The sequence below is a fragment of the Python bivittatus genome, unplaced genomic scaffold (assembly GCF_059951505.1).
Source record: "Python bivittatus isolate LINGU-HERP-01145 unplaced genomic scaffold, Pbiv_v1 ctg000090_np1212, whole genome shotgun sequence".
NCBI lineage: Eukaryota > Metazoa > Chordata > Lepidosauria > Squamata > Pythonidae > Python > Python bivittatus.
In genome coordinates, this window is record NW_028277046.1 from 5,200,842 (window position 1) to 5,224,336 (window position 23,495).

Genomic DNA, 23,495 nt, shown 5'->3' on the forward strand with positions numbered 1-23,495 from the left:
GGGTACCCCTATTCTGAACGGACCCACCTTGGATCTTCATTCCAGAGGCCCAACTGTTTGAGGATCTCCACGGTGGCCACCTCCCGGTTCAGGGTGTAGAAATGCAGACCGTGGACCAGACCGCTGTCCAGTAGTTCCCGGCACATCTTGACCGCCAGTTCAATGCCATAGTTCCTGATGGCCGCGTCGTTGTCCTTGATGGGTTCAATGACGTCCTTAATTTCCTGAGGCACCACTAGTTTTGAGAGTTTCACGAGCTGGCGCAGAGAATGATACCCCTGAAGGAAGAAAAGCCAAGGTGGGGCTGGGGTCTTCGTGAAAAGTCGGGCCGCTTATTGGCCAAACTGTGGGTCTGCGTGTGCCCGCGCCTTAGAGTGAGTCCCTGCAATTTCTTCACCACGTTTTTGGGAAGCGCTTTGCCAGTCTTCTTCCAAGGGCTGACTGGCCCCAAGCTGGTTTCATGCCCAGGGCAGGACTACAACTCATGGCCTCCTGGTTTCTAGCCTGGAGCCTTTACCCGTGGCCCTTCGGCCTGCCCAAAGGCTAAGCAAGGAGGTGGCATTATAATCGCTCTTTTATCATAATCACTGTAAGGTGCCTTTCTTTATTCAGGCATTTCAGCCATGCGCTGTTACTTCAAGACAAGCGGCATGAGGAAGTGAAACTTGAGAAGTGGGGGAGCCTCAATTAGTTCTTCCTTAGACCCAGAAGCCATGAGAACCCATAGACACGTGCCTATGGGACACGTGAACAAACCCACTTTCAGCCTGACCTGTATGGGGAATATTCCTGGCACCACGGGGCAGGTGATGCCAACGGACTGGCAGTCCCTCAGAAACTTGAGGAAGGTCTCCGACCGGAAGAAGAGTTGCGTGATGACAAAGTCAGCCCCCGCTGACACCTTCTCCTTCAGATGCTTCAAGTCCTCTGCGTAGCTCTCGGCCTCGGGGTGGCCCCCAGGATAACCTCCAGAAGAGAATCAAGAGAGCTTCAGGCTGGTTTTGCCCTCGTTTTAAGCAAAATATCGCCCGCGCAATTCACAGCCCGGTTGACCGTTACAGATTCAGGACAAACAAGCTTGTGGGTCGTGCCCTTTAGTCCCTTGCGCTCTGCAGCTAGAAGCAGAGACCCTGCAGCTGGGGGCAGTTTTCCTGGCCAGGTTTGATCTCGAATCCTGCCCTCGCCTCCCAGAAAAGGATCCAGGAGAAGGGGGCGGGTTTCTGGATGAAACTTCAAAGCTTGCGTGAAATTCCACGAATCTACCTCTAAAATCTCGTCGGTTGAGCAACTAGTTCTCTGAGCGAGTCAAAAAAACCCAGGAGGGACGTGGAGACGTGGTGTGTGTCATCGGGTAGGTAACAAAAGATGTGTTTTTCTCCCTTCCGTTGCCTTCAGGACAACGGCATGAGGAAGTGAAACTTGAGAAGTGGGGGAACCTGAATTGGTTCTTTCTTAGACCCAGAAGCCCGCTGGGTCATCTTAGGCCAGGTCCTCTCCCTCAGCCCTAGGAAGAAGGCAGTGGCCGGCCAGTTCTGAAAATGTTGCCCAGACAACTGCAGGGACTAGGCCAGGCAGCGACTAGGAGTCCAGACTGACCTCCAGGAGCACCACCGCTGGCTAGAAAACCATTGGTGGCCTCTGGAGTCACCACTTTGGACCATCATGAGAGCCTCGCACGATAGGGTGAGCTCACACGCTCACCTGCCACGCAGATGTCGAAGTGATCGTCAAACTCATGGCGGATGTGCTTCACCAGGTCCACTGCGTAGTTGAACCCCTCCAGCTCTTCTTCCCATTCTTCACCAACAGGATCTGCAGGAGGAGGAGACCCCATTCTTAAGAAAACACAATCCGGGGCTGTGCCATTCTTCCCCAGGGTTGGGCTCTCTTTAGCTGTCCCTCACCTCCTCGAAGGGCCATGATGTTCTTGAGTCCCAAACTTTTAGCCTTCTGCAGGTGTGTGGTGATGGTTCCCCGGCTTTGGTTACAGCAGGTCATGTGGAGAATGGTCTCCAGCCCGCAGTAGTTGAGCGCCGTGCTGGCCATCAGCATGGATGAAGTCTCCTTATCTGAGCCCGGATCGCCCGCCGGATGCCAAGTGACATCGATGAAAAGGGGGCCGCCTGCCCCCATGCGGTCGAACCTGCAAGAACCAAAGGAAACCGGCTTTCTCCAGCTGGCGCGACGTCAGAAGGCAACCCAACAGAAGTTGCAGAAGAAGAGTAAGGACCGTTAGAGGGGCGCCCAGGCTGACATGGGGGTTGGACGTTGGCCCTTGTTAGTCATGGTGCGAACAGGACACTGCATTAGTGTCTCACCAATGGGAAGAGCATGCTATGCAGTTGTGTTCCATTAACCCAGATTCAGGGTTTATTGGGGTGAGCCAACCAAGCCCCCGTGTAGCAGGAGGTGGGCAGGTGTGGGGGAAGGAGACCCCAAAGGCCTAGTGGAAATTAACGTCGAACCAATGTTCGACTCCCGTTGGAACTTGGCTATCAAATCTTGAGTTGACAGCCAACTTCCAACAAGAGCAGGAGATCAGTTCTTCAATCAGAAGAGGGGATTAAATGAATCTGCTGATCCTGCGTGTGTTGCTTCAGAGGTGTTGGGGGGATAAACGGACTTTGACGTTCATGACTTCACCTGGAGATGAGGTTGACTGCCCCGCTGGCGGTCCGGGGAGGGAAAAACTCCAGGGAAAACCACTTGTCTCCAGATTCCCGTCGGCGGCGCATTTTCTCCCGCAGGCGGTCGTGACGCTCCGTGTCCACGGGAGTGGAGCACCGGGAACTGTTTTGGGAGCTCTCGCCGCTGCTGTTGCCCTCAGATCTGGGGCCGCCGACGCCGTTGCTCAGAGGAGGAAACCCGTCGTAAGACTCGTTGACCATGGTGAAGGCCCTAGAGACACGAGGAGAGGACACAGAGCCTGGTGGCAACCGCCTGCCACAACTTGCAAGCTAGCTTTTATTCTTAGCATGAAGAACGTCTCTCCAGCCTTCCTCCAAACGGGTTTTTCTAGTGAGATGTTCACAAGAGCTGGTAAGAATCGCTGCGTGCGGCACCCTTAATTTTCCACCGTGAAAACGACTGGAAATGGGCAGGAAAGTGGGCACAACTTCTCCAGGCCCCCACGAAGGAAGGTGTGGGGTGGCCCTGTTTTGCAGATCAGGGGAGCTAAACGTGGCACGGTTGTTCTATTATCAGCGCTCAGCTGATCATCAGCAGGGAAATCCACGTTGCTGCCACGCAAACATGCCGTGATGGGATCAGTTCCCCAGCCCCGGTCAACAGCAGAACGAAAGAAAAACACGGAGGAGAGGGAAGGGGGTGGGGGTTGTATCCCAGACCGAGAAGGCTGGGAGGAGCAGATGAAATTTAACAAGAAATTCCAGCTGCGATTCCTTGGCATTGCTCGGCAGCTGGAATTCTTAACCAAAGAATTAAGAACAAACAGAGACTTTTCTCCTCCGCCGGCCAAGCTAAGCCATGACCGGGAAGGTGGAACCGTGCAAATTGTGCACTCCACCAGTTCCAATCGGGGAGGGGGGCTTGGCTACTTTTCGGGGTGCCCTCAGAGGCAAGGAGGAGGGGGAATTAGCAGAGGAGGAGGTCGAGGGGGGCAGTGAGAGAGAGGACGATCAACTCACCTGGTGTTGGCGGTATCCTTCTGGGCAATTTTCCACCGGTGTCTGGAGTCTCTCTCCAGTTTAGTAGACTTACTCAGGCGCTCCAGTTTGTTTGCTCCGGGCGCTCACGTGCCAAGCTCACCGAGGCATTTGCTCGGTGGATTTGACCCAGCTGGCTAGACCCGCGCAGTCGGCCCCGTCCAAAATGGATCCTGGCCAGCGGTCTTTGCCTCCAGCGAGGAATGCAAACTGCAACGCCCGGAGAAGTCACTCCTGGGCTTGGTGCGCGTGTCGTTGTCAAGGCAGTTCCTCCCACGGGACCGGCAGGCACCCCCTTATCTAAGCATCCTCGCCAATCAGTGCCCGGCTCCTCTACCAATGGGGAGCAGGGTTCCGGAGAGGCAGCCAGCCCCTTGCCCTGTTTACTGGCGGGCAGAGCTTTGCTAAGCTGGTCTTCAGGGCGAGATTATTTCTTAGACAAAGAAGCAACAGGAAACACCCCACCCCACCCCACCCCACCCTACCCCCCAGACATGCATATTTTTCAAATGCACAGGACTTACGTTACAACAGGCTTTTTCTCAGTCAACTCCATGGAAAGCTTTTGCTCCCCCAAATCAAAATGGCAAAAAGCTATGGGGTGGGTGGGTGGGGGAACCCACTCCCCTTTTATTCCTCTGGCAGAGCAGGGGTTCAGTTGGGATGGAAGGAGCCAGGGAGAGCTCTCTTTAGTGGCATTGCGGGGTGGAATGGTCCTTCCTGGCCTTTGCTGTAATAATAATAATAATAATAATAATAATAAATGCTGATTATAAATTGATATCATCTTTCATACCTGAGAGCTGTGGATCAAACTAGCCAGTGGCAAAGTTGCAGGAGAAAAAGAAATGTTGGACCCAGGATCTGCCCCCCGTTTGACTTGTTGTGGTCCTTGGGGGTCACCTCGGGACGGCCTTAGGACTGAAGCAGTCACCCAGTAGCCTTTAACCACTACACCACACTGCTCTCTGCCAGAAGTCTGGCCCGTTGGGCTCGGTGGTGATGGGACTTGGAGTCCACCCCATCAGGATGCTGTTTTGCACCGCAGCGGGGAAGGAAGGAAGCCGGTCACCCCAGACCTGGCTCCCTGCCCTCCATCTCTCAGCCCACCCATATAAGGGGGCAAAATATGGTGCCTATTTATAGACCGGGGGGAAGATATTTATGGCCAGGAAATACTAGTGGGAAGAGGGTTTTTCTCTTAGGGTGGGGCAGCAGGGGACAATCTTTGCAGTTTTTATTGGGGCTTTTCCTCCGTTCCCAGGTTTCCGAAACTGGCCGGGGAAGGGAGGCGAGATTGCACCACCGTCTCGAGTCTGCAAGCGGCGCCTGCAAAGGAAAAAATCCCACTTTCTTTCCATGCCGCTTGCGAAACAGCCCCCGGGCGCGCCGGAGGGGGTGCCACGCTTTGCAAGGGGAGGGGTCGCGCGGTCCCCTAAGCAGAAGAGCCGCTTTGGTCTCTTTGGTCTCGATGCACTCGCGCGCGGGACGGTGACATCCGTTGCATCCTCTGCGTTCAGTTCCCCGGGAGGGATGCGACTTTATTTAAAAAAAAATGCACGCATCTGGCCGCCGCCGGGAAAATGCTGGCTGACCGTCCTCGCCCCCCGCCAGCCGCAGCTGGAAAGGGGAAGGAGCGCTGCCTCCCCCCCAGCCGCCTTCCCAAATGGTTCCTTCTGCCCTTCCCTTGCCAGCGGCGGGGAGACAGGGGCTCGCTCTCCCCCCCCCGCGCGCTCGGACAGTTGGGCCGCTCCACCTGCGCGCGCCTCCACTCACCTTCCTTCCCCTCCCTCACGCGCCCACCGACGACGCGAGCTCGACCCCGGAGCTAGCGAGCGAGCGAGCGACAGAGAACGCGCATGCGCGCCCACCCTTCAGCGCCTCGTGGACGCCTTGTTTAAATCCCCACGTCTAATGCAGCGGCAAAGCCACGCCCCTTTTAAAGGAGGCCACGCCCCCTCCTGTGTTATGCCCACTTCCAAGATGGCCGGGAGGGCGTCTTTTTCCCTTTCTTTTAAAGAGACTTTTTTTTCATTGTTATTGTTGGCACGTGGTTGCCCAGTTAACCGCACAGAGTCTCTTTTCCCCCCCCTCCCTTTGCCTAACGGCCTAACAAGCAGCTGGCCAAGGGTCTAATGCAAGCAATTCATTTCCTTCTCAGCCATTCTGACTTATTTGGGGAGCTGGCGTTGCTGTTCAGCCCCGGGCAGAGCAGAACAGGCAAACCTGTTTTGCAAAGCGCCCTCGCCCAGTGTTTGTAACTCAAGGCCTGCCTGAAACAATTGCAAGAGAGCTAAAAATAAAAGGGTTTCGACAGGGGCTGGGTTTAGATGAGGCAACCTCTTCTTGAGCCCACGAGAACAGCCCCGGCCGTTACTCATTAATGCGAGGCCAGCCTTCGGTCCTTGCGACATCCCACCGTCTGGCCCGCAGCTTTTGCAAAGGCTCTCCCCGTCTGGAAACCTTTTGCCTATTTTCCAGTTGCAATCCCAGCACGCGGGTCATTGCAAAGGAAAGGTTAAGGAAGGCCCAGGAGAGACATCGCCTGCTTTAAGCGGAGGGGCAAAGACGTCGTTGAAGAGGGACGTGGCCTGGCATTGCTGTACTTGTTCCTCTGGAAAAAACACGTGGCTCACATTCCTCCTCGGCCACCGCTTGGCTTAATTTGCCCCATCAGAGCGTCCCTTTAATTTCCTTAGCGCAGTGTTGTCCAAACTTGGCCGCTTTAAGAGGAGTGGACTTCAACTCCCAGAATTCCCCAGCCAGCCATGCTGGCTGGGGAATTCTGGGAGTTGAAGTCCACTCTTAAAGTGGCCAAGTTTGGACAACGCTGTCTTAGCTGCTTGGATTGCATGCATCAGCTCTGAACGCTCTGCCCGGAAAAGTGATATTGCTTGGGAATAATGGTATCAGCCCACGCCCATTCTCTGAGAAAAATATCAATACGGACATACGATTGTGGTGGTTGGGATTGTTATTATTTGTTTTAATTTACTGGCCGCCCAACTCCTGCGGACTCTGTTAGAAAGGCTACTACTAATAGGAGAAAGTAAAAAAAAAACCAAATCTTTAGGGTCATTGTTGAGAAAGGCTCCTGCACAGAAAGAGGCTTCTCTTCACTTTTCCCCCTCTGCTTATCTCTGCAGCTCCACGTCCTCTTTCACGTGCCCGGTTTCTAGATGGCCGGAACGAGCCACTTCCGCCCTGGAGCCGCCGTCCCCAATCCGCTGAAAGCTTTCTTCAGGAGCGCCCTCCTCTTCCGGTTTCCTGCGCCGGCTCGGCGTCTTTCCGTGAGGCGCATGCGCGGAGGCGGGCTGCTGTGGGGGGCGTCAGAGCGGGCTCGTTGAGGGGGACGATGGCGGCGGGGTGCCGGGGGGGGTGTTGTGGGTGCTGTTGCTGTTGCTGTGGGGAGAGAGAAAGCCGCACCCCGGAAGAGCTGGTGAGGGGCAGCAAGGCGCGGGGGGGTGGGTGGGAGGCGCTGCCTTGACCCTGCCCCAATTTGGGCCTGGACCCCCCCTTTTCAACAGAGCTTGCTTTTGGGAGTGCCTTACATTTGCATATGCAAATTAGGCTAGGCCTGCCAGTGTTTTTTTTGCTATTAACTCGTGACAAAGGGAGGAGGGTGCCCCTGAGCATGTGCAGAGTTCATCATCGCATCACGAGCTGAAAATTCAGAATGTGCTGCCGATTCTCCAAGGCTTTGCAAGGGGGAAGCATCAGGACGCTTGAAACGAGAGCAGAAGCGTTTACGAAGGGGTCGCTGGAGCAGGCCCGGATTTCCGAGGCCCTAAATGCAAAAAAAAAAATACTATTTATTTATTTTTTTAATTCCTCCTGGATGTTAGCAGTGGTCTGTTGTGCAAACCTGGTTTGCCTTTGCGCCGCTGATTCTTGGCTGTGTTTTGCAGACCATCCTTGGAGAGACCGAGGAAGAAGACGACGAAATTCTGCCCCGTAAAGACTATGAGGTGAAACGAGTGAAAAACGAGCTTGAAGGTCGTGCGGAAAGCAGAGAGATGCTGCTGGAAGCTGCTGTTTCTCCCGAAAAAGCATAAAAGCAAAGTAAAGCTTAGTTGCCGGAAGCCTTATCGTCCCCGAGTGTGTCTCCTCAAGTCTTCTGAATGGGCGTCTTCACCCATCTCTTTGACTTGAATTGAAAATTCAGGAAAACTAAGCAGGGCCAGACTCGGCGGGTGCTTGGATGGGAGACCACCAAGAAATCTCAGAACGGCAGGCAGGACCGGAGGGTCAAAACAACTGCCTGAAAGAATAGCGAGCTGCTTTTGTGCTGCTGCGAAGAGGACGGTTTGGAGGTTTAGTCACCGTGAAGTGATTTTGAGGTGGCATTTTCAGTCGCTCCAGACAAGCGTGGCTTGGTTTACTTGGCAGCCAACCTTACTCCTCCTTTGGGGAGAAGCAGCACTTCCACTGGTGAAATCTAAAGTCAGGGTTGATGAATGATGTTGGACTGGTTTATCATAAGGTTGGGAAGTTTGTCGTAGTTGTGTGAATCCAACTCTCAGCAGATTAAATGGCTTCTGCTTGAGTTGGGCTACAGCTTGCTTGTCTCTTCCGGTTAGGCAGCCTTTCTAAAATATTTGCATTTTGTTTTCCTCTGCAGAGCTTGGATTATGATCGTTGCCTCAATGAACCCTACCTGGAAGTCCTAGAGAGCCTCGATAACAAGGTAAAATATAACGAGAGTCTCGACTGCCGTGCGTTATAAGTCTAATAAATAAACCAGATGGTGAAAGGCCACTTGCATTCCTGGGAATGAGGCATTGCGATTTTTTTTTCCTTTCGAAGCTTATTCGCCTGGGAGAAGTAACTTACAGTTCAGATACGTACTTCCCTCTCTTTTCTGCATTTGCTGAGTAGGTAGAGGAAAAATGTGCAAATGCAGGGCGTTGTGCGGGTTTTAGTAAATTGCTAATGTTTATCTGCAGAGGGAATATGAAACCTTCAACGTTGGTCGCTGTTGATGGTTCTGCCTTTTGTAAAGTGATCTAATCTTTGCTGCCGAGACTGAGTTGGCAGGTCTGGTTGCAAGCAGTTTGATTGTGTGTCATGGCGTGGATTTGACCAACGTGTAGTTTTCTCATCCGTGCCCCAGTGCAGCGTCAGACCTTTGCCCCCAGGGAGAGCTGATGAAGGAAAAGCACTCGGCACATCAAGCGTGATTTAACATCGAAACTGGAACACCATTCTGGTTTTATATTGTTAAAAAAGCGGTTGCAGCATTTGGCCATCTGTTTAAGGAAGTTGCATAAGCCACAACGCCTTTCCAAAGCAGCCATGAGATCTAGAAACCTGATTTTTGTAAGGGATGCGGGTTAAAAGTGGGAGGGCTAGGGATTCAGTCTCACGCTGTGTATATCTCTCTGCAAAGGATCCTGGTTTAGATTGTAAAAGAAAGGGGCTCTCTGATTTTACCCGTTTACCCACCTGCCTCAGGACCTTTGTCTTTCTCCCTTTCAGAAGGGCCAGCGCTATGAAGCGGTGAAGTGGATGATGGTTTTCGCCATTGGAGTTTGCACGGGGATGGTAAGCCGCGAGTGGTTCACTCCGGTAGCGGAGTCAGGCCTGCGTTCCTTTTCTTTAGCCGGTGTACAATCTGCAGGAACCAGTGTGTTGGGGTTTTTTTGTTATAAAAAATAAGCTTTCTTCCCTCTCCAGGTGGGCCTTTTTGTAGATTTCTTCGTCCGCCTCTTCTCCAGATTTAAATTCCATGTTGTTCAGAACTGTATCTTTTCTGTTGTTTGGGTGTTGGCTTGGAAAGTCGAAAGATGATGGGGGAGAGAACGCAAACCAGCATGTTGGAGGAATCCTGCTGGCCTGGGCAGCGCCCAGGGTTCGGGGGAAGTGATTATCTTCCAAGTGGACCTTGGGCCGGGTACTTTCGCCCGAACGTAGCTTGGCCCTTCTCGTTCCCTTTCCTTGACTCCATCTCTGCAGCGGTGGAGGACTGCAATGAGAAAGGCTGCCTGGCGATCTCCCTGCTAGAGCTGCTGGGCTTCAACCTGACCTTCATCTTTCTGGCCAGTCTCTTTGTCTTAATCCAGGTAATGCTACACTTCCGGTTCCCTGTTTACAGAGAATAGATTTACATTTGACAGTGTGAGGATTAGAGAAAAGGAATGGAGCGTATGAGAGTTGAAATTTGGGCATGCTGGAGAACTGGGCAGGCAAACAGGGTCTTTCTCTCTTTGCTCTTCTTGACAGCTGCTGCTGTTTTCTGTTTTGCTCTCCACGAGGGGTGCAGGTGAACAACCTCCATTCCCAGCGGTGTGGGCTACCCTGGTCCAAATTTACTACTGGTAGCCCTCACCTCCCCGGGCCTGGTTCCATTACAGCCTCCTGTTATGCTTTCCTTTCTAGCCAGTGGCTGCCGGCTCTGGAATTCCAGAGATCAAATGTTACTTGAATGGAGTCAAGGTCCCCGGGATTGTGCGCCTTCGGACTCTCGTGTGCAAAGCCTTGGGGGTCCTTTTCAGCGTGGCTGGAGGTAAGGCCAGAACCATTCTCCGCTCTCACTGCTTTGTCTTTCTGACTCCTCTTCTGGCATCAGAAGGCAGCTGATTTTTCCCCTTAACCTGCTATATCTTTTCCCCCAGGTCTTTTTGTAGGAAAGGAAGGCCCCATGATCCACAGCGGTGCTGTCGTAGGGGCTGGCCTACCTCAGGTGAGCATGAGTGCTTGGCATGTTCCAAGACACAGATAAAAAAGTTGAACTTTAGTTACTCCTTTTTTTTCCTGTCATTTTGGGCAAAGGTTTCTGGCAGTAGGAAAAATCCAGTTCTACCGCCTGCTTATTTTCAGAATTTAGCAGACCTAGAACGGGCTAGGGCACCTGGGTCTCAGATGTGCACTCTGATCTTTGAGTCTGCCTTTACAGTTGTGAAATCAAGAAGCGTTAATTGTCTTTTCGTTTTTCTTTTCACAAAATGGACACTTCGGATGTTTTATGAGTAATATCACATCCCGTGAATTTTGTCTGTTTTATATAACTCTTAACAGACCAGGAATAATCCTTCAACGTTCTCTTGGAGGCTCACTTACTTCTCCCTCTTTCTCTTTCTCTCTCTCTCTCTCTGTCTTTCTTTCTCTCTGTCTGTCTGTCTGTCTGTCTTTCTTTCTTTCTTTCTTTCTTGTGCAGTTCCAGAGTATTTCTTTAAAGAAGATCCAGTTTAATTTCCCCTATTTCCGAAGTGACAGGTACGGCGGCTCCTCTAATGGAGAGTGCAAGGATTTGAGAAGGATGAAAGAGGAGAGGGACGTGTTTTCAGATTTGCTGTTTGTGTGGGCAGTCCTGTGGGGAAAGTTGGCTGTGTTTTGCTGGGGGATAGGAATGTAACACTGGGTCTCTTCCGGAGAGCGGAGAAGCAGTCGTGAGCCATCTGGATGCTTTATTTATCTATCAGTTGCCAATCGGCTACCAGGCCCAGTGCTGGTGTTTTAGGATTGTTGTAGATTTTAAAGGACGCAGATGGGTGGTGAAGGTGTTCAGTTTCCTGTTCTTTTTAAATTTGTGATTGTGGAATCCGTTCAGCTCTTGCAAAGAGCTGCACCATCTTGCTGAAGTTCCACTGAGTCTGTCAGCTCCCTTCGAGAATAAGTAGTAGGTGATTGGACAATTGGGAAGTGGAAGCGTTTGCCACAAGAGCATTTCCCTCATTTTTTTCCAAGGCCATAGCAGGTTGTGGCTATTAGCTACGGATGATCTCCGTGGACTTTTAAAACCCCAGTTTAAAACGATCCAGATCAGAAGCGCTCATGTCTCTGAATCCAAGGCGGTATTTGCTGCTTCAAGAATCTCATTTCCTGTTAACGCACTTACTGTTTTCTTAAATCACGCCTATTGCCTTTCACAATAGAGTATGGAAAATACTCATGCCCTCCGTGTTCGTTCTTTCTGCATCAAACACCTGTTTTTTTTTCCCCTAGGGACAAAAGAGATTTTGTTTCCGCGGGAGCGGCTGCCGGGGTGGCTGCAGCTTTTGGGGCACCCATCGGGGGCACGCTTTTCAGCCTGGAAGAGGGCTCCTCCTTTTGGAACCAAGGCCTCACGTGGAAAGTGGTGAGGCCAACCTCTCAGCACAGCCCTTGCAGGCCTTTCTCTGGCTGCAGTGCAAGACCCCGTCGTGCAATTTCCGTGTGTTCCCGGAGGGCTCTCGGCACGCCTTTCCACTCTGAGCATGGCACAGGCACGGCTTTGTGCCAAAGCATTTACTGCACAGACCCTGGGAATGACCTTGGTCGTCTTTCTTCCAGCTCTTCTGCTCCATGTCAGCCACCTTCACCCTGAACTTCTTCCGCTCCGGCATTCAGTTTGGAAGCTGGGGGTCTTTCCAGTTGCCAGGGCTACTGAATTTTGGAGAGTTCAAGGTAGGCCTTGCTTGACTTTGATCACCTTCCCTTGATTCGTTTTAGAAAAACGTCCTCCGCTGATCATAATTAGCCTTCTTTCCTTCCCTGGGGTTTCCAAGTGAGAGGGGCCTTTCAGACAAGCAACCTGGGCTGAGAATTGACACAGAGCCTTGATGCAGGGGGTGAGGGCCAAGTTAGAGAAAGCTGGGTCGTGGCCTTGAAACATGCAAGGAATGTGGGCCACTCTCCTTTGTCTTCACTCTGGCTGTTTTCCACCCTCCCCTCCCCAGTGTCCAGAATCCAATAAAAAATGTCACCTGTGGACCATCGTGGACCTGGGCTTCTTCATCCTGATGGGAGTTGGTGGGGGGCTTTTGGGGGCCACCTTCAACTGCATCAACAAGAGGCTGGCGAAATACCGCATGCGAAACGTTCATCCCAAGCCCAAGCTGGTCAGGTACTGGGGCCATTTCTGTGGTTGGTGGGCGTTTGCTTTATTCTTTGCAAACCAGGAGAAGGCAGGCGTGTTTGTGACGAGAACTGTTGCTGGAATGCCAGGGTGTGTTGGGGTGACATTTGCTCCGGGTGAACAAGAATGGGCTATGCTTCCTTCTCTGTATGGGGGGACCCGTGGGCAAGTGTTAGGGACACCATTCCCGTGTTGCCTCGGGCTCCAAAGGAAGAAAAATCACAGGGGCACCCTTATCTGTTCACGTTCACGTTCCATAGCTTATATCAAGGGAACAGCTTTTGGAGCACCCCAGCTCAGCTGGAGCAGGGGCAGGGGGGATCTCAGCCTCTGTTGCTTTTGTGGACATCGACACACAGTCCTGGCCCGTGAATGATTTTCCTCACATGTGTTGCTTTGGCTTGCTTGCAGGGTTCTGGAGAGCCTCTTGGTGTGCCTAACAACCACCCTTGTGGTATTTGTCGCTTCGATGGTTCTCGGGGAATGCCGCCCTCTGTCTTCTGCTAATCATGGAGACAACAGCTCCGTTGGCCTGCAGGCAAGTGGAGAGCATTTCGTGCCCACGCTGGGAGGAGAAGAATGGTCTGCCTCTCAACGTTGCCTCTAGGCTTTCCAACTCCACACGTTACCCTTCCTTACGTTTTGAAGGTCAACGTGGAGGTGTTTGTAGAGCCCCAGCAACCCCAGTGGAAGAAGGGGTGTTGGTGATCTCAGGGGAGCTCCCCTTTAAAGATACTTCAGCTTGGTGGGAAACGATTGAAACTGAAACCAGAGATGGAAACCTCAGAATAATCCCAGGAGAAGGTGCCATCGAGAAGGGTGGGGCCACCAGCAGCCTGGGAGATTGCGGGGTAGATGCCTGTTGGGGACGCTCGGTGTGATTCTGGAACCTGAGTTAAAGGTGGTGCTTGTCTGTTGTGAAGGATTCTTCATCAGAGGAGGTTAATTCGAGCATCAAGAAATTCTTCTGTCACAACAATACTTACAATGACATGGCAACCCTCTTCTTTAACCCACAAGAGTCGGCCATCTTGCAGCTTTTTCACCAGGAGGGTGAGTGCTTGGCCCAGGCTCGAATCCGACATGAAATTCAGGGAGCCAGAGTTTTCGTGCTGCGTCTGGGGGCTGCTCAGTTGAGGTTCCGTGCTAGCTGCAGTATTGGAATTCATGCCTGAGAGACAAACACTTCTAACAATCTTGAGGAAATAAATTCTCCAGTGGGGCCGTTGGGAAGCGGTTGGAAAATGCAGAGAATTGTGCAGGTTGTAAGTCCCCCTCCTCTGTCTCTGTGGGACTGGCTGGCACTTAAATTTACCCCGTCCTGGTTTCTCTTGCATGAGGACAGCCCTTCTGGCCCTTGGTATTTCTGTAGAGATGGCCACACTGTCCACCTTCTTGTGCAAAAGCACTCAAACCCGCCCCGTGGCGGAAGGAGAAATTGTAGATTGATTTGGTCCTAGAATTAATGAATTTCCACCCATACCAACGTTTGTAGTAAGTTTGAACCTATGCCACCTTACGTTCGCCGGCCTAAAAGGCATGCAAACTGATCGGTGTCTGTTTCATCATTTAAAAGAACCTCAGTTCCGGGGGGTGGAGCTCCTGGCTGGGCGTGGCCTTCTGTTTTGGGGAGAGGTGTCTGTTGGCTGCTGCTCACCCCCCTTCCTTTCTCCCTTCCTGTTGTCTTCCAGGTACTTTCAGCCCTGTCACGCTCTCTCTGTTCTTCTTCCTGTACTTCTTGCTCTCCTGCTGGACTTATGGGATTTCTGTCCCAAGTGGTCTCTTTGTGCCATCGCTGCTCTGCGGGGCCTCTTACGGACGCCTGGCAGCCAACCTCCTTGAAAGGTGCCCTCTTCGGCTTTTGCGGGTTGCCTTCCCCGGGCAGAGCCCTGCCTCTCTCCTCTTCGCTGCCAGTGTCACGTTCTCACGCGCTGCTTCCTTCCTCCCAGATATATTGGTTTGGACCACATCTACTCCGGCACCTTTGCGCTGATCGGAGCGGCTGCCTTCCTGGGCGGGGTGGTCCGCATGACGATCAGCCTCACCGTTATCCTGATCGAGTCCACCAACGAGATCACGTACGGGTTGCCCATCATGATCACCCTGATGGTGAGTCCTTTTAGCGTTCGGGGCCTCGAAAGTCCTCCCAGATGGTTGGGAGCGATGACAGGTCAAGGCCCAGCATCAGGGCCATCCTCAAAATGTATATTGTCACGGAAGCTGTCTCGAAACACCTGTCCCCCTTCTATTTGCAGGTGGCCAAGTGGACAGGTGACCTCTTCAACAAAGGGATTTACGACATCTATGTGAACTTGCGTGGGGTCCCGCTGCTGGAGTGGGAGGTCAAGGCTGAGATGGACAAGTAATGTCGGCTGATCTTAAAGATGGAAACGTCTGCCGGTTTAGACTCAGCTTGTGTGGCTAATTGGAAAGCTTGCTTTTAATTTAATCCCAACCTTTCTGTCGCCCAAGGCTCAGAGCTAGCGACATCATGGAGCCCAACCTGATGTACGTCTACCCGCACACCCGGATCCAGTCCCTTGTCAGCATTCTCCGCACCACAGTCCATCACGCCTTCCCGGTGGTGACGGAGAACCGGGCCTACGAGAAAGAATTCATGAAGTGGGACCAGCTTATTAGCAACAATATTAAATTCAAGGTGAGTTTAATCCATGATTTCCTTGTTCCTCTGGAGGAGAAACTGCAGCAAATATTGATTGACTCTGTTGCTAAGTTATCAACAAATCAGAAATCTTGGTTCTATGCATAACACATAGCTATTATTATCCACAAGCCATTGTTTGTGAGCTTGTGGGAGCAACCAGGTGTCTTAACCAGCTTTCCAAGGAAGCCCCAGTTCTGAAAAATTGGATCAGATGGTTACGTGTGAACGTTGCCTGTTTAACATCAAGATTTTTAAAAGTAAAATGAAAGCAAAACAGGATTCCACCAGCGGTTTGCTTAAATTGAGATTCCAAGAAGATAAGTGTTCTGTCCTGTGGGGATATCAGACCTTCAGGCTCAACTGGGATGTTGAAAAATTTCCCAAGGAGAACATAGTAGCAAGCCTCCCTGTACTTTTGCAGAGAAATGGCATGGTTGTGCCAGTCAGATCTGGCTCAACTTGGGGTTGTTTTTTATCTGTTTTAGGCATACTAGTAATTGTAGTGGCCACAGTGTGTTTAGATCAGTGTTGTCCAAACTTGGCCGCTTTAAGATGAGTGGACTTCAACTCCCAGAATTCCCCAGCCAGCATGGCTGGCTGGGGAATTCTGGGAGTTGAAGTCCACTCATCTTAAAGTGGCCAAGTTTGGACAACACTGGTTTAGATAGACAGGTGAATCTTGTTTTTGATTCAGAGTGCTGACCTGAGTTAAAAAAAATCTTGGAAGTTTCCCTAAAATGATCGTTGGGTAAATTGAGCCTCGCTTTCCCTGTTCCAGAAATCCAGCATCCTCACCCGGGCAGCCGAGCAACGTAAACGTAGCCAGTCCATGAAGTCGTACCCCTCCAGCGAGTTGCGCAACGTGTGCGATGACCACAGCGCAGCAGAGGAGCCCCCAGAGACAGAGGACATGCTGCAACAGATGTTGGAGCGGAAGTGAGCCCTGGGGAGCGTTTTTGGTCTTGAAAGTACTCAACCCCTGGAAAAGCGAAGGCGTGCCAGTCCTTGGCTACTTGCCTGCCTCAAGAGGCTGCCCCATCCGGCCAGTGAGATTAGCAGGCTCCCTCTTACGCATCAAAGAGTCTTGTGGCACTTAAAGGCCAGTTAATTTTTGATGAATCTTTCATGGATCCTGACTTGCTTAAGTTACCTTAAAAGTCTTCCTTGGCTTTGTAAGGAGCAAATGCAGACATCTCTCAGAACTGATAAACTCAACTGTCCCTTCCTTCCTTCCTTCCTTCCTTCCTTCCTTCCTTCCTTCCTTCCTTCCTTCCTTCCTTCCTTCCTTCCCTTCCCTTCCCTTCCCTTCCCTTCCCTTCCCTTCCCTTCCCTTCCCTTCCCTTCCCTTCCCTTCCCTTCCCTTCCCTTCCCTTCCCTTCCCTTCCCTTCCCTTCCTTCCCTTCCTTCCCTTCCTTCCCTTCCTTCCCTTTCCCTTCCTTCCCTTTCCCTTCCTTCCTTCCTTCCTTCCCTTCCTTCCTTCCCTTCCCTTCCCTTCCCTTCCCTTCCCTTCCCTTCCCTTCCCTCCCTCCCTCCCTCCCTCCCTCCCTCCCTCCCTCCCTCCCTCCCTCCCTCCCTTCCTTCCTTCCTTCCTTCCTTCCTTCCTTCCTTCCTTCCTTCCTTCCTTCCTTCCTTCCTTCCTTCCTTCCTTCCTTCCTAGCTCCCTCAATAATCAAGTTGTTTGGCTCCTTCCAGATATACTCCGTATCCCAATCTGTACCCAGACCAGTCACCCAGCGAGGAGTGGACGATGGAGGAACGCTTCCGGCCTCTGACTTTCCACGGCCTGATTTTGCGTTCGCAGCTGGTCACCTTGCTTGTCCGGGGAATCTGCTATGCGGAAAATCAGTCAGTGAGTTCCAACTAAGATGTGACCGGGCTCTCTGAATTGTTAATAATCCAGCGGGTTTTTCCCCAGCCCACCCCCTGGGATAGGAAGAAGATCAGAGATTCTTGCGTTAATGCCCCAATGACTCATTTGAACCAGTAGCTCCATTAAGGTGTTTCTTTTATGCATTGTAGAAAATGATGTCTTTACTTCTTCTCGTTTCACCCACGCACAGAGTGCCAGTCAGCCTCGTCTCTCGTATGCAGACATGTCAGAGGATTACCCGCGCTATCCGGACATCCATGATTTAGATCTCACGCTCCTCAACCCACGGATGATTGTGGTAAGTAAGACCTTCTCCTTGCAGCCTCAGCTGTTTCCACCTTGCTCCTTAGAAAAGACATTTCTTGGAATTTTTCTAGACTAATTTTTCCGTGTCTCTGCCTCTTCCTTATATGTTTCTGGAGGTTGCGTGTTCAGAGCAGTCCTTAGAGGGCAAATGGTTAGAGCAGCGTTTCTCAACCTTGGCAACTTTAAGATGGGTGGACTTCAACTCCCAGAATTCCCCAGCCAGCATCTTAAAGTTGCCAAGGTTGAGAAACGCTGGGTTAGAGACTTGTAACACAGAGTTTGGTGTGTTTCGTTCACCTAAATGAATTCCTTTGTGGAACTTAAAAGCTTCTTTCTCCCAACAGGACGTCACGCCTTACATGAACCCTTCTCCGTTCACCATCTCGCCTAATGCTCACATCTCCCAAGTCTTCAACCTCTTCCGGACGATGGGGCTCCGGCATTTGCCGGTGGTGAATGCCGTCGGGGAGGTGAGTCTGCCTGTGGGGTCTTTGGAGAAAGCCTCGTGCTTCTGCTCTGATCAGATTTGCGCTTTGCGCTTGATCAAGGTTGAGCCAGGGCTAAAGGGGTTGAAATTTCACCAGCAGATGTCACTGGAGGCCCACAAATGGAGTTGGAGCTTTAGGCTGGCCTAGAGAATTGGGAAAAATGTGCCAGGGGGCATCGGCCTCCATTAACTGCGGATCTGCTCCTGAAACCGCTTGTTCAGCTTGATCCAAAGGCAGCTTTACTCTAGAGCCTTTACTCCGAAGGAGAGATGTGGGGAAGCTAGGATTAGGCTGATTCTAAGATGGGAAGAGTGTTCCTGGGCAACAGAATTCCTTTGTGTTTTTTCCTCCCGGTCCTGGTTCAGTCTGAGGAAAGACGGTGCTCTGAAACATCGAAATAACTTTTCTTTGGAGGGGGAGGAGCATCGGGGTGCAGTTTTCCTGCCTGGAATATGGCTTTCTTGCCCCGATTTAATGGGGGATTGGGGACTCTCCCGGCTTTCCTTGCACCATTCCCTCTCTCCCCTCCCTGTTTGCTGGGCTTCGGTTAAATCCGAGGTTAGAGGTCAGAGAACGGCGCTACCATCCCCGCTAAGCTAAATTCAGAGAAATCATCTGCCCACTTTCCTGCCCGCAAATTCAGCACGAGCCTCGGAAAGGCTGTTGCTTCTCTGCCACCTTCCTGCGGGTCACCTTCTACGAACTGCACAGGCGGCACCGTTCTGGAGTGGGGGGGATCAGAAGGCAATCAAGTTAGCTTCCTGCATGCCGGAAATTCCTCAGCCCGACTCGGAAAGGCCAGCCCCCTCGTGCTTCTGCCTTTTTGCTTTCACACTTCACACGTTCATTTGCCTTTTTCTCCTCCCTCTTTCAGATGGTGGGCATTATTACCCGGCACAGCTTGACTCATGAGTTCCTGCAGGCCAGGCTGCGGCAGCATTACCACACCATCTAACCACGTCTCCCGCCGCCTCCGCCTCCAGAGCCCCCCGTGGGTTTCTGGGGCCACCGTGTGCACTTTAGTCAACAAAATAGGCCTGTCGTCGTCCTCTTTGGAGCCGTAAACTGTCAATCCTTTGGGTAGGGAAAAAAGCATGATAACTGGAAAATCTTGGGAGCGGGCTGCCCTCTTCTCTCCTAGCAGCCGTGCCCTTCTCTGTGGCTTTGGATTCAACCATCGCAATGCGGGCACCTGAACGAATCGCATCTCCACCTTATTCCGGAGAGAGATAATGCCTTCTTTTCTCTTTTCTAGCTGACTTTTTTTTGCAGAACTTGCAGACTTCCCGCTCTTGGGCTGATTGGGACACCGCATTTTTGCTCCAAACTTAGCTACCTGCTCCTCGGTTTAATGTTTACACCTTTGGTAAGGCTAAAACAGGACAAAAAAATTGGTTTTCTGACTGGGGCTTTTGATTCTCTGCTCTCCGCACGTCTGTACCTCCCTTCCGCTCTTCCACTTCCGTTGACGTCTTTCTGAGGTCAATCACCATGGGGCCAAGGAAGTCTCTGCTTCAGGGAAATTCAGATCGAGCCCTTGGTCCTCTGGATCCTGATTTGGGACCCCTTCAAAAAACCTGCAGGCGTGGGGATCCAAAAGGGGGTGCATACATGCGTGGAAGCTGCTGATAGAACGGCATCTTCTGGAGAGCTCTTGGACCCGATTTTGAGTGGGTTCATCTCCACTGGGGGCTGATCGACAGATTGGGCCTCTTCTTTCCCCAGAAGGCAATCTGATGGACAGGCAGCTCACGGCCAGCGATCCTGAATGTGCAGGGAAAACCAAGCGTTCTCAGGGGCGGGTGGAAGACACCTTGTCTGGCAGAACCAAACTGGTACCTTGTGATATTCTCTTCCATCCTTGTATGGGCTCCTCTTTGCATGCTGTTTTCCCGCTTGGCTGATCCCCCATGTCCCCCTTCTTGCTATCCCCAAGTCCACCCCTTCCCTGTTTCTGGCTGTAAGGGCATTCTCCCCCAATTCTTGGAAATCCTACTCCGGAAATGGCTGCACAAGGGTGACCCGCCGGGTGTCCCCGTATAACTTCTGAATTTTCCTGTTGTTGTCTCAGCCAGACGCCGCCTGGAAGGGCGAGGGGTGGCATTGTTCGCACCAGCTGCGTTCTCCTCTGCAGGGGGCTGTTTTCCTTGCCCTCGCATAACCCTCCCTGCACGGCCACCCAGCTTTTCGTCTGCAGCTGCAGGCGAGCGCTCCCCTCCCCGCCCCGGTTTGTTTCCTTCGCCAAATCTGGTTTTCACAGAAAGACTGTAATTTGCAGCTGGGAGGGGGCAGGGGAGGACGCATGTAATAGTTATGAGGAATACCCAGGTAGGACCGGAATGGGTCTCAGGAGGGGGTGTCAGCAGCGGCTCCAGCCGCGTTCAAGAGCTTTTCCATCCTCCCTGGGTCACACCGAGCCTTGAGCCGGCTGTGACCGGTCTGGCCTTTCTAACAAGCCTCATCCCGCCTGGCTCTTGCGCTGGCTATTCCGGCGGACTCCTGTCTTTGTAGCTGGGGGTTTTTGTGTGCGTGTTGTTTTCACCTCTGCATAAATCTGTCTCAAGGGAAGGCGGAACTCGAGCCTTGGGAGACCGGGGGCCGTGCAGCTGATGCAGCCTTGATAAAGCACAGGGGTCGACGATGTCCCTAGGGAGAGGGAAGAGGGAGTGCGTTCCTGGAAAAGGCCCTGCGTCCCTGCAGACCGCTCCCCGGGGGTTCCCCTCTCGGCCCGGCTTCTCTGCCCCCCTCTGGTTAGAGGGCTTAATCCGTGCCACAGCTGAGGAACCCATGCAGCTGCCCCCAGCCCCCTCCGGGGTTCTCTGCTGGGGAGGAACGCCTGTTTGGTCCCGGCAAGGGGTCCTTCCCTCCGTGGTGGCCTAAGAGCGCGGCCGGGTCCTCCCCGCATCCCCAAAGGGCTGTCCGTGGGCCTGCCGTTGTCTGCCTTCTGGAAGGCTTGACTTTCGCAGGTTCTAACCATTTCTCTCTTATTTGCCTGCTGATTTTATCGGCAACAAAATAAGGAATACAGCCGTTGTTTTGGGGCTCGGTCTACGGATGGGGCCCAACCGTGACCAGTTTTCAGAGGGAGGGCATTGCACAGGCAGGATTTTTCATGTGTCCTGATGCTAATTAAGTTGCCAGGGCAGCGTAGCCCTTTTTTCCCCCCTCTGCTTTCCAGTAATAGATTATTTCTACGTATTTTGGAGAAATGTGGGGTGGGCGCCGAGCAGGAGTGCAATTTCAAATACTGGTTCTGTCTACTCAAGACAGGAATGCCTTTGCAAAGTTTGCTTTTGTTCACCTGTTGTGTCTCCCCCCCCCTTTCTAATCCTCCTTTCTTCGCTTCATCTCGACCCAAATGAGATTGCAGCTCCTCCTTTGCCCCCCTCCTGCCCATGACCTTAAAAAAATAAATAAATAAATAATAGGGACAGATCATTTTCCAAGGTGTTAGTGTCCTCAAACTTCCCTTTGCCCTCTTTACAACCGTTTCTGGTTAGAACAGGTCCTGCTTCAGCCCTGTTAACAACTCTTGACAGCTGTCTTTTGGGGCTGACTGGCACACGAAATACATCCTTCGCTTTCCCCCCTCCTCTGCCCTGTCTTTCGTTGCATCAGCCTGTCAAACGTCCCGTCTGCAGCGTGAACTTCCAGAGAGACCAAAATGATCGTGGCCGATTTGCAACTTTGTGGAGCGGGTAAATGGGCATTTAATTCTAAAGTGCGGGGTATAAATGACCATGTTGTGTGCGTCTCTGTGTGTTTGTGCTAGTGAAAGAGACCAATTCTCTATTTTCCCAGGAAGCTGAAGTTGTTTTGCTCTGCTTTGTTTTGAGAATTCCAGAATTCGCAGAAAGAGAGAGGAAAATAAAAATAACTGATGTGATATTTACTTATTTGGCTAAGCTGGCTGTTTCTGCTCATCCTTTAAAAGGGGATGGAAAAAAAGTCCCAGGCTAATATTTTGGGCAGGTTTGTAATATTGCTGGCCAATTAAAACTTTCTTCCTCACTTCTGGAAGCTTGAAAACGTTGGAGGGCAAAACAATGGCATTCTCTGCCGGGTTCATCCGTATTACCCAATTATTGGCATCTTTCTAGGCTTGGGGGAAAAAAATTGTTTAAAAAAGCAGCCCTAGAAATCCAGGTGTCAGTACATTGACAAAGTAAGTGCCACATCTGTAGCGTGTTCTCGTTTCACAATCCGGATTACAAATGTCTCTATTCTCCCACGTGCTGACCTGCGATGTGTGTGTGTGTGTCTGTGTGTTACGTGTGCATTATAATCAAGGATTTAAAGATTCCAGCAGAGTAGGAGTTACGGAGTTACTCGGCTCCGAAAAATGGGAAGAGAATCTTCTTAAGCTCGTACGGATTGCCACTATTTTGATGATTATGGTTACGATTATTCAACCTGTCGGTCTTCAGCTGCTGCTTCCGATGGTTGTTACGGTCAAGGCCACAATGATATTTCGTGTTCCAGAAAGAAACTTCTTAAGTTGTTCTGCGTTGTTTTTCCCTGCTGTCAAATTTGCCTGCTCCTGAATATGGATTGGAAAACGGGTGAGCCCCCTTGATCAGACCAGTTCCCCCCAACCTGCAAACACATCCTTCTGCGCGTTTCACGCGTAATAGGCAGCAATAGGGGAGAATGGGCCTCCGATTCTTCTAAGGGGTGAAATATTTGGAGGGCTGCATCGATCCATTGTTCATCTTGTAAGGAAGTCTGAGTTTCGTTTTGCCCGTGTTCCCCCAGCGTCAGGCCTCAAACGAAAAGCATAGCAACTCACCCAAACTGCTTCTCGGTTAAAGGAGTGTCTAGGAGGACCTTTAATCCCTTGCCCGGCTGGTTTGTAAAAAAGACGGTGGTGGGAATTCTCACTCCTCTTAAAACGATAGCTCAGAATTGGAGGGGAAGGGGTTCCTGTAAAGTAACGCTAGTCTCTCCCACATTCCAAGAGTTAGGTGTGTTGAAAATTGCCTTCTGTCTCACAGTACTGGGGAACTTCTCCTCCCCTTCCCACGAAACCCTGTTTAATTAACATTAGCGCACAGAGTTGGCTTGACCTGTTTCACTGGCCAATAGCAGGACCCCAATTCTGGCTTGATGTGCCTCTCAGGATCCATGTCTGGGCTTTTCGTGGATCCTGGGGCGGTTTGGGCGGGGGGATTCTCGTACTTCAACAGTGTTAATATCTAGCCATTCCAGCGGGAAGCACAGGGGACATTTCTTTGTTTTAAGCTCTTAATCTTTAATTTCCAACGGCACTTTTCCTTGTCGCCGTGAGCCGAATCACGGGAACTAATTTTGTTGTGTGCGTAACATTCGTTTTTAATAATGCTTCAAAACATTCTGGGCAGAGAATATGCTATTTTTCTAAATTTGGGTTTGAGCAGTTGTACTCTATAACCACGGTTCTTCCCTTTACAAAACAACAATAAAATTCCTCCTGTATGTCTTCACGGTCCTCCCGGATATCTCTCATTATTACTTTCTCTCCGTTCTTGATTTTTCCCAACGTTCAGCTTCGTTGCCTTTTTATCTTATTTATCAATAAGGGGAAGAAGAGTCAAAATGGTGGCACTGGCTGTTTCGGTGTATATTCGGAAACTAGCATTTTCCTCCACCGAGGCATTTCGAAGGCTTGGGGGACTGCTTAAAAAAA

General features: G+C 51.5%; 2 protein-coding genes across 2 annotated transcripts; one reads left to right on the forward strand and one right to left on the reverse strand.

The window, feature by feature from the left end:
- Positions 1–8: 8 nt before the first annotated feature.
- On the reverse strand, positions 9–2,133 carry LOC148216402 (methylenetetrahydrofolate reductase (NADPH)-like). Its single transcript, XM_088136660.1, has 4 exons — positions 1,905–2,133; positions 1,702–1,812; positions 773–966; positions 9–278 (listed from the first exon to the last, which is right to left on the reverse strand). The coding sequence occupies exons 1-4, from the start codon at positions 2,131–2,133 to the stop codon at positions 9–11; spliced, it is 804 nt and encodes a 267-aa protein (XP_087992786.1).
- Positions 13–19,800, forward strand: CLCN6 (Cl-/H+ antiporter 6). The gene is made up of 24 exons (XM_088136839.1): positions 13–3,039; positions 6,812–7,104; positions 7,574–7,633; positions 8,287–8,352; positions 9,144–9,209; positions 9,342–9,408; positions 9,621–9,727; positions 10,044–10,170; positions 10,280–10,347; positions 10,822–10,880; positions 11,610–11,742; positions 11,937–12,050; positions 12,323–12,489; positions 12,913–13,039; positions 13,425–13,554; positions 14,193–14,346; positions 14,451–14,610; positions 14,757–14,863; positions 14,974–15,160; positions 15,945–16,102; positions 16,859–17,015; positions 17,227–17,334; positions 17,687–17,812; positions 18,705–19,800. Exons 1-24 carry the CDS (start codon positions 2,568–2,570, stop codon positions 18,783–18,785), a joined length of 3,294 nt encoding a protein of 1,097 aa, XP_087992965.1. The 5' UTR covers positions 13–2,567; the 3' UTR covers positions 18,786–19,800.
- Positions 19,801–23,495: the final 3,695 nt, after the last annotated feature.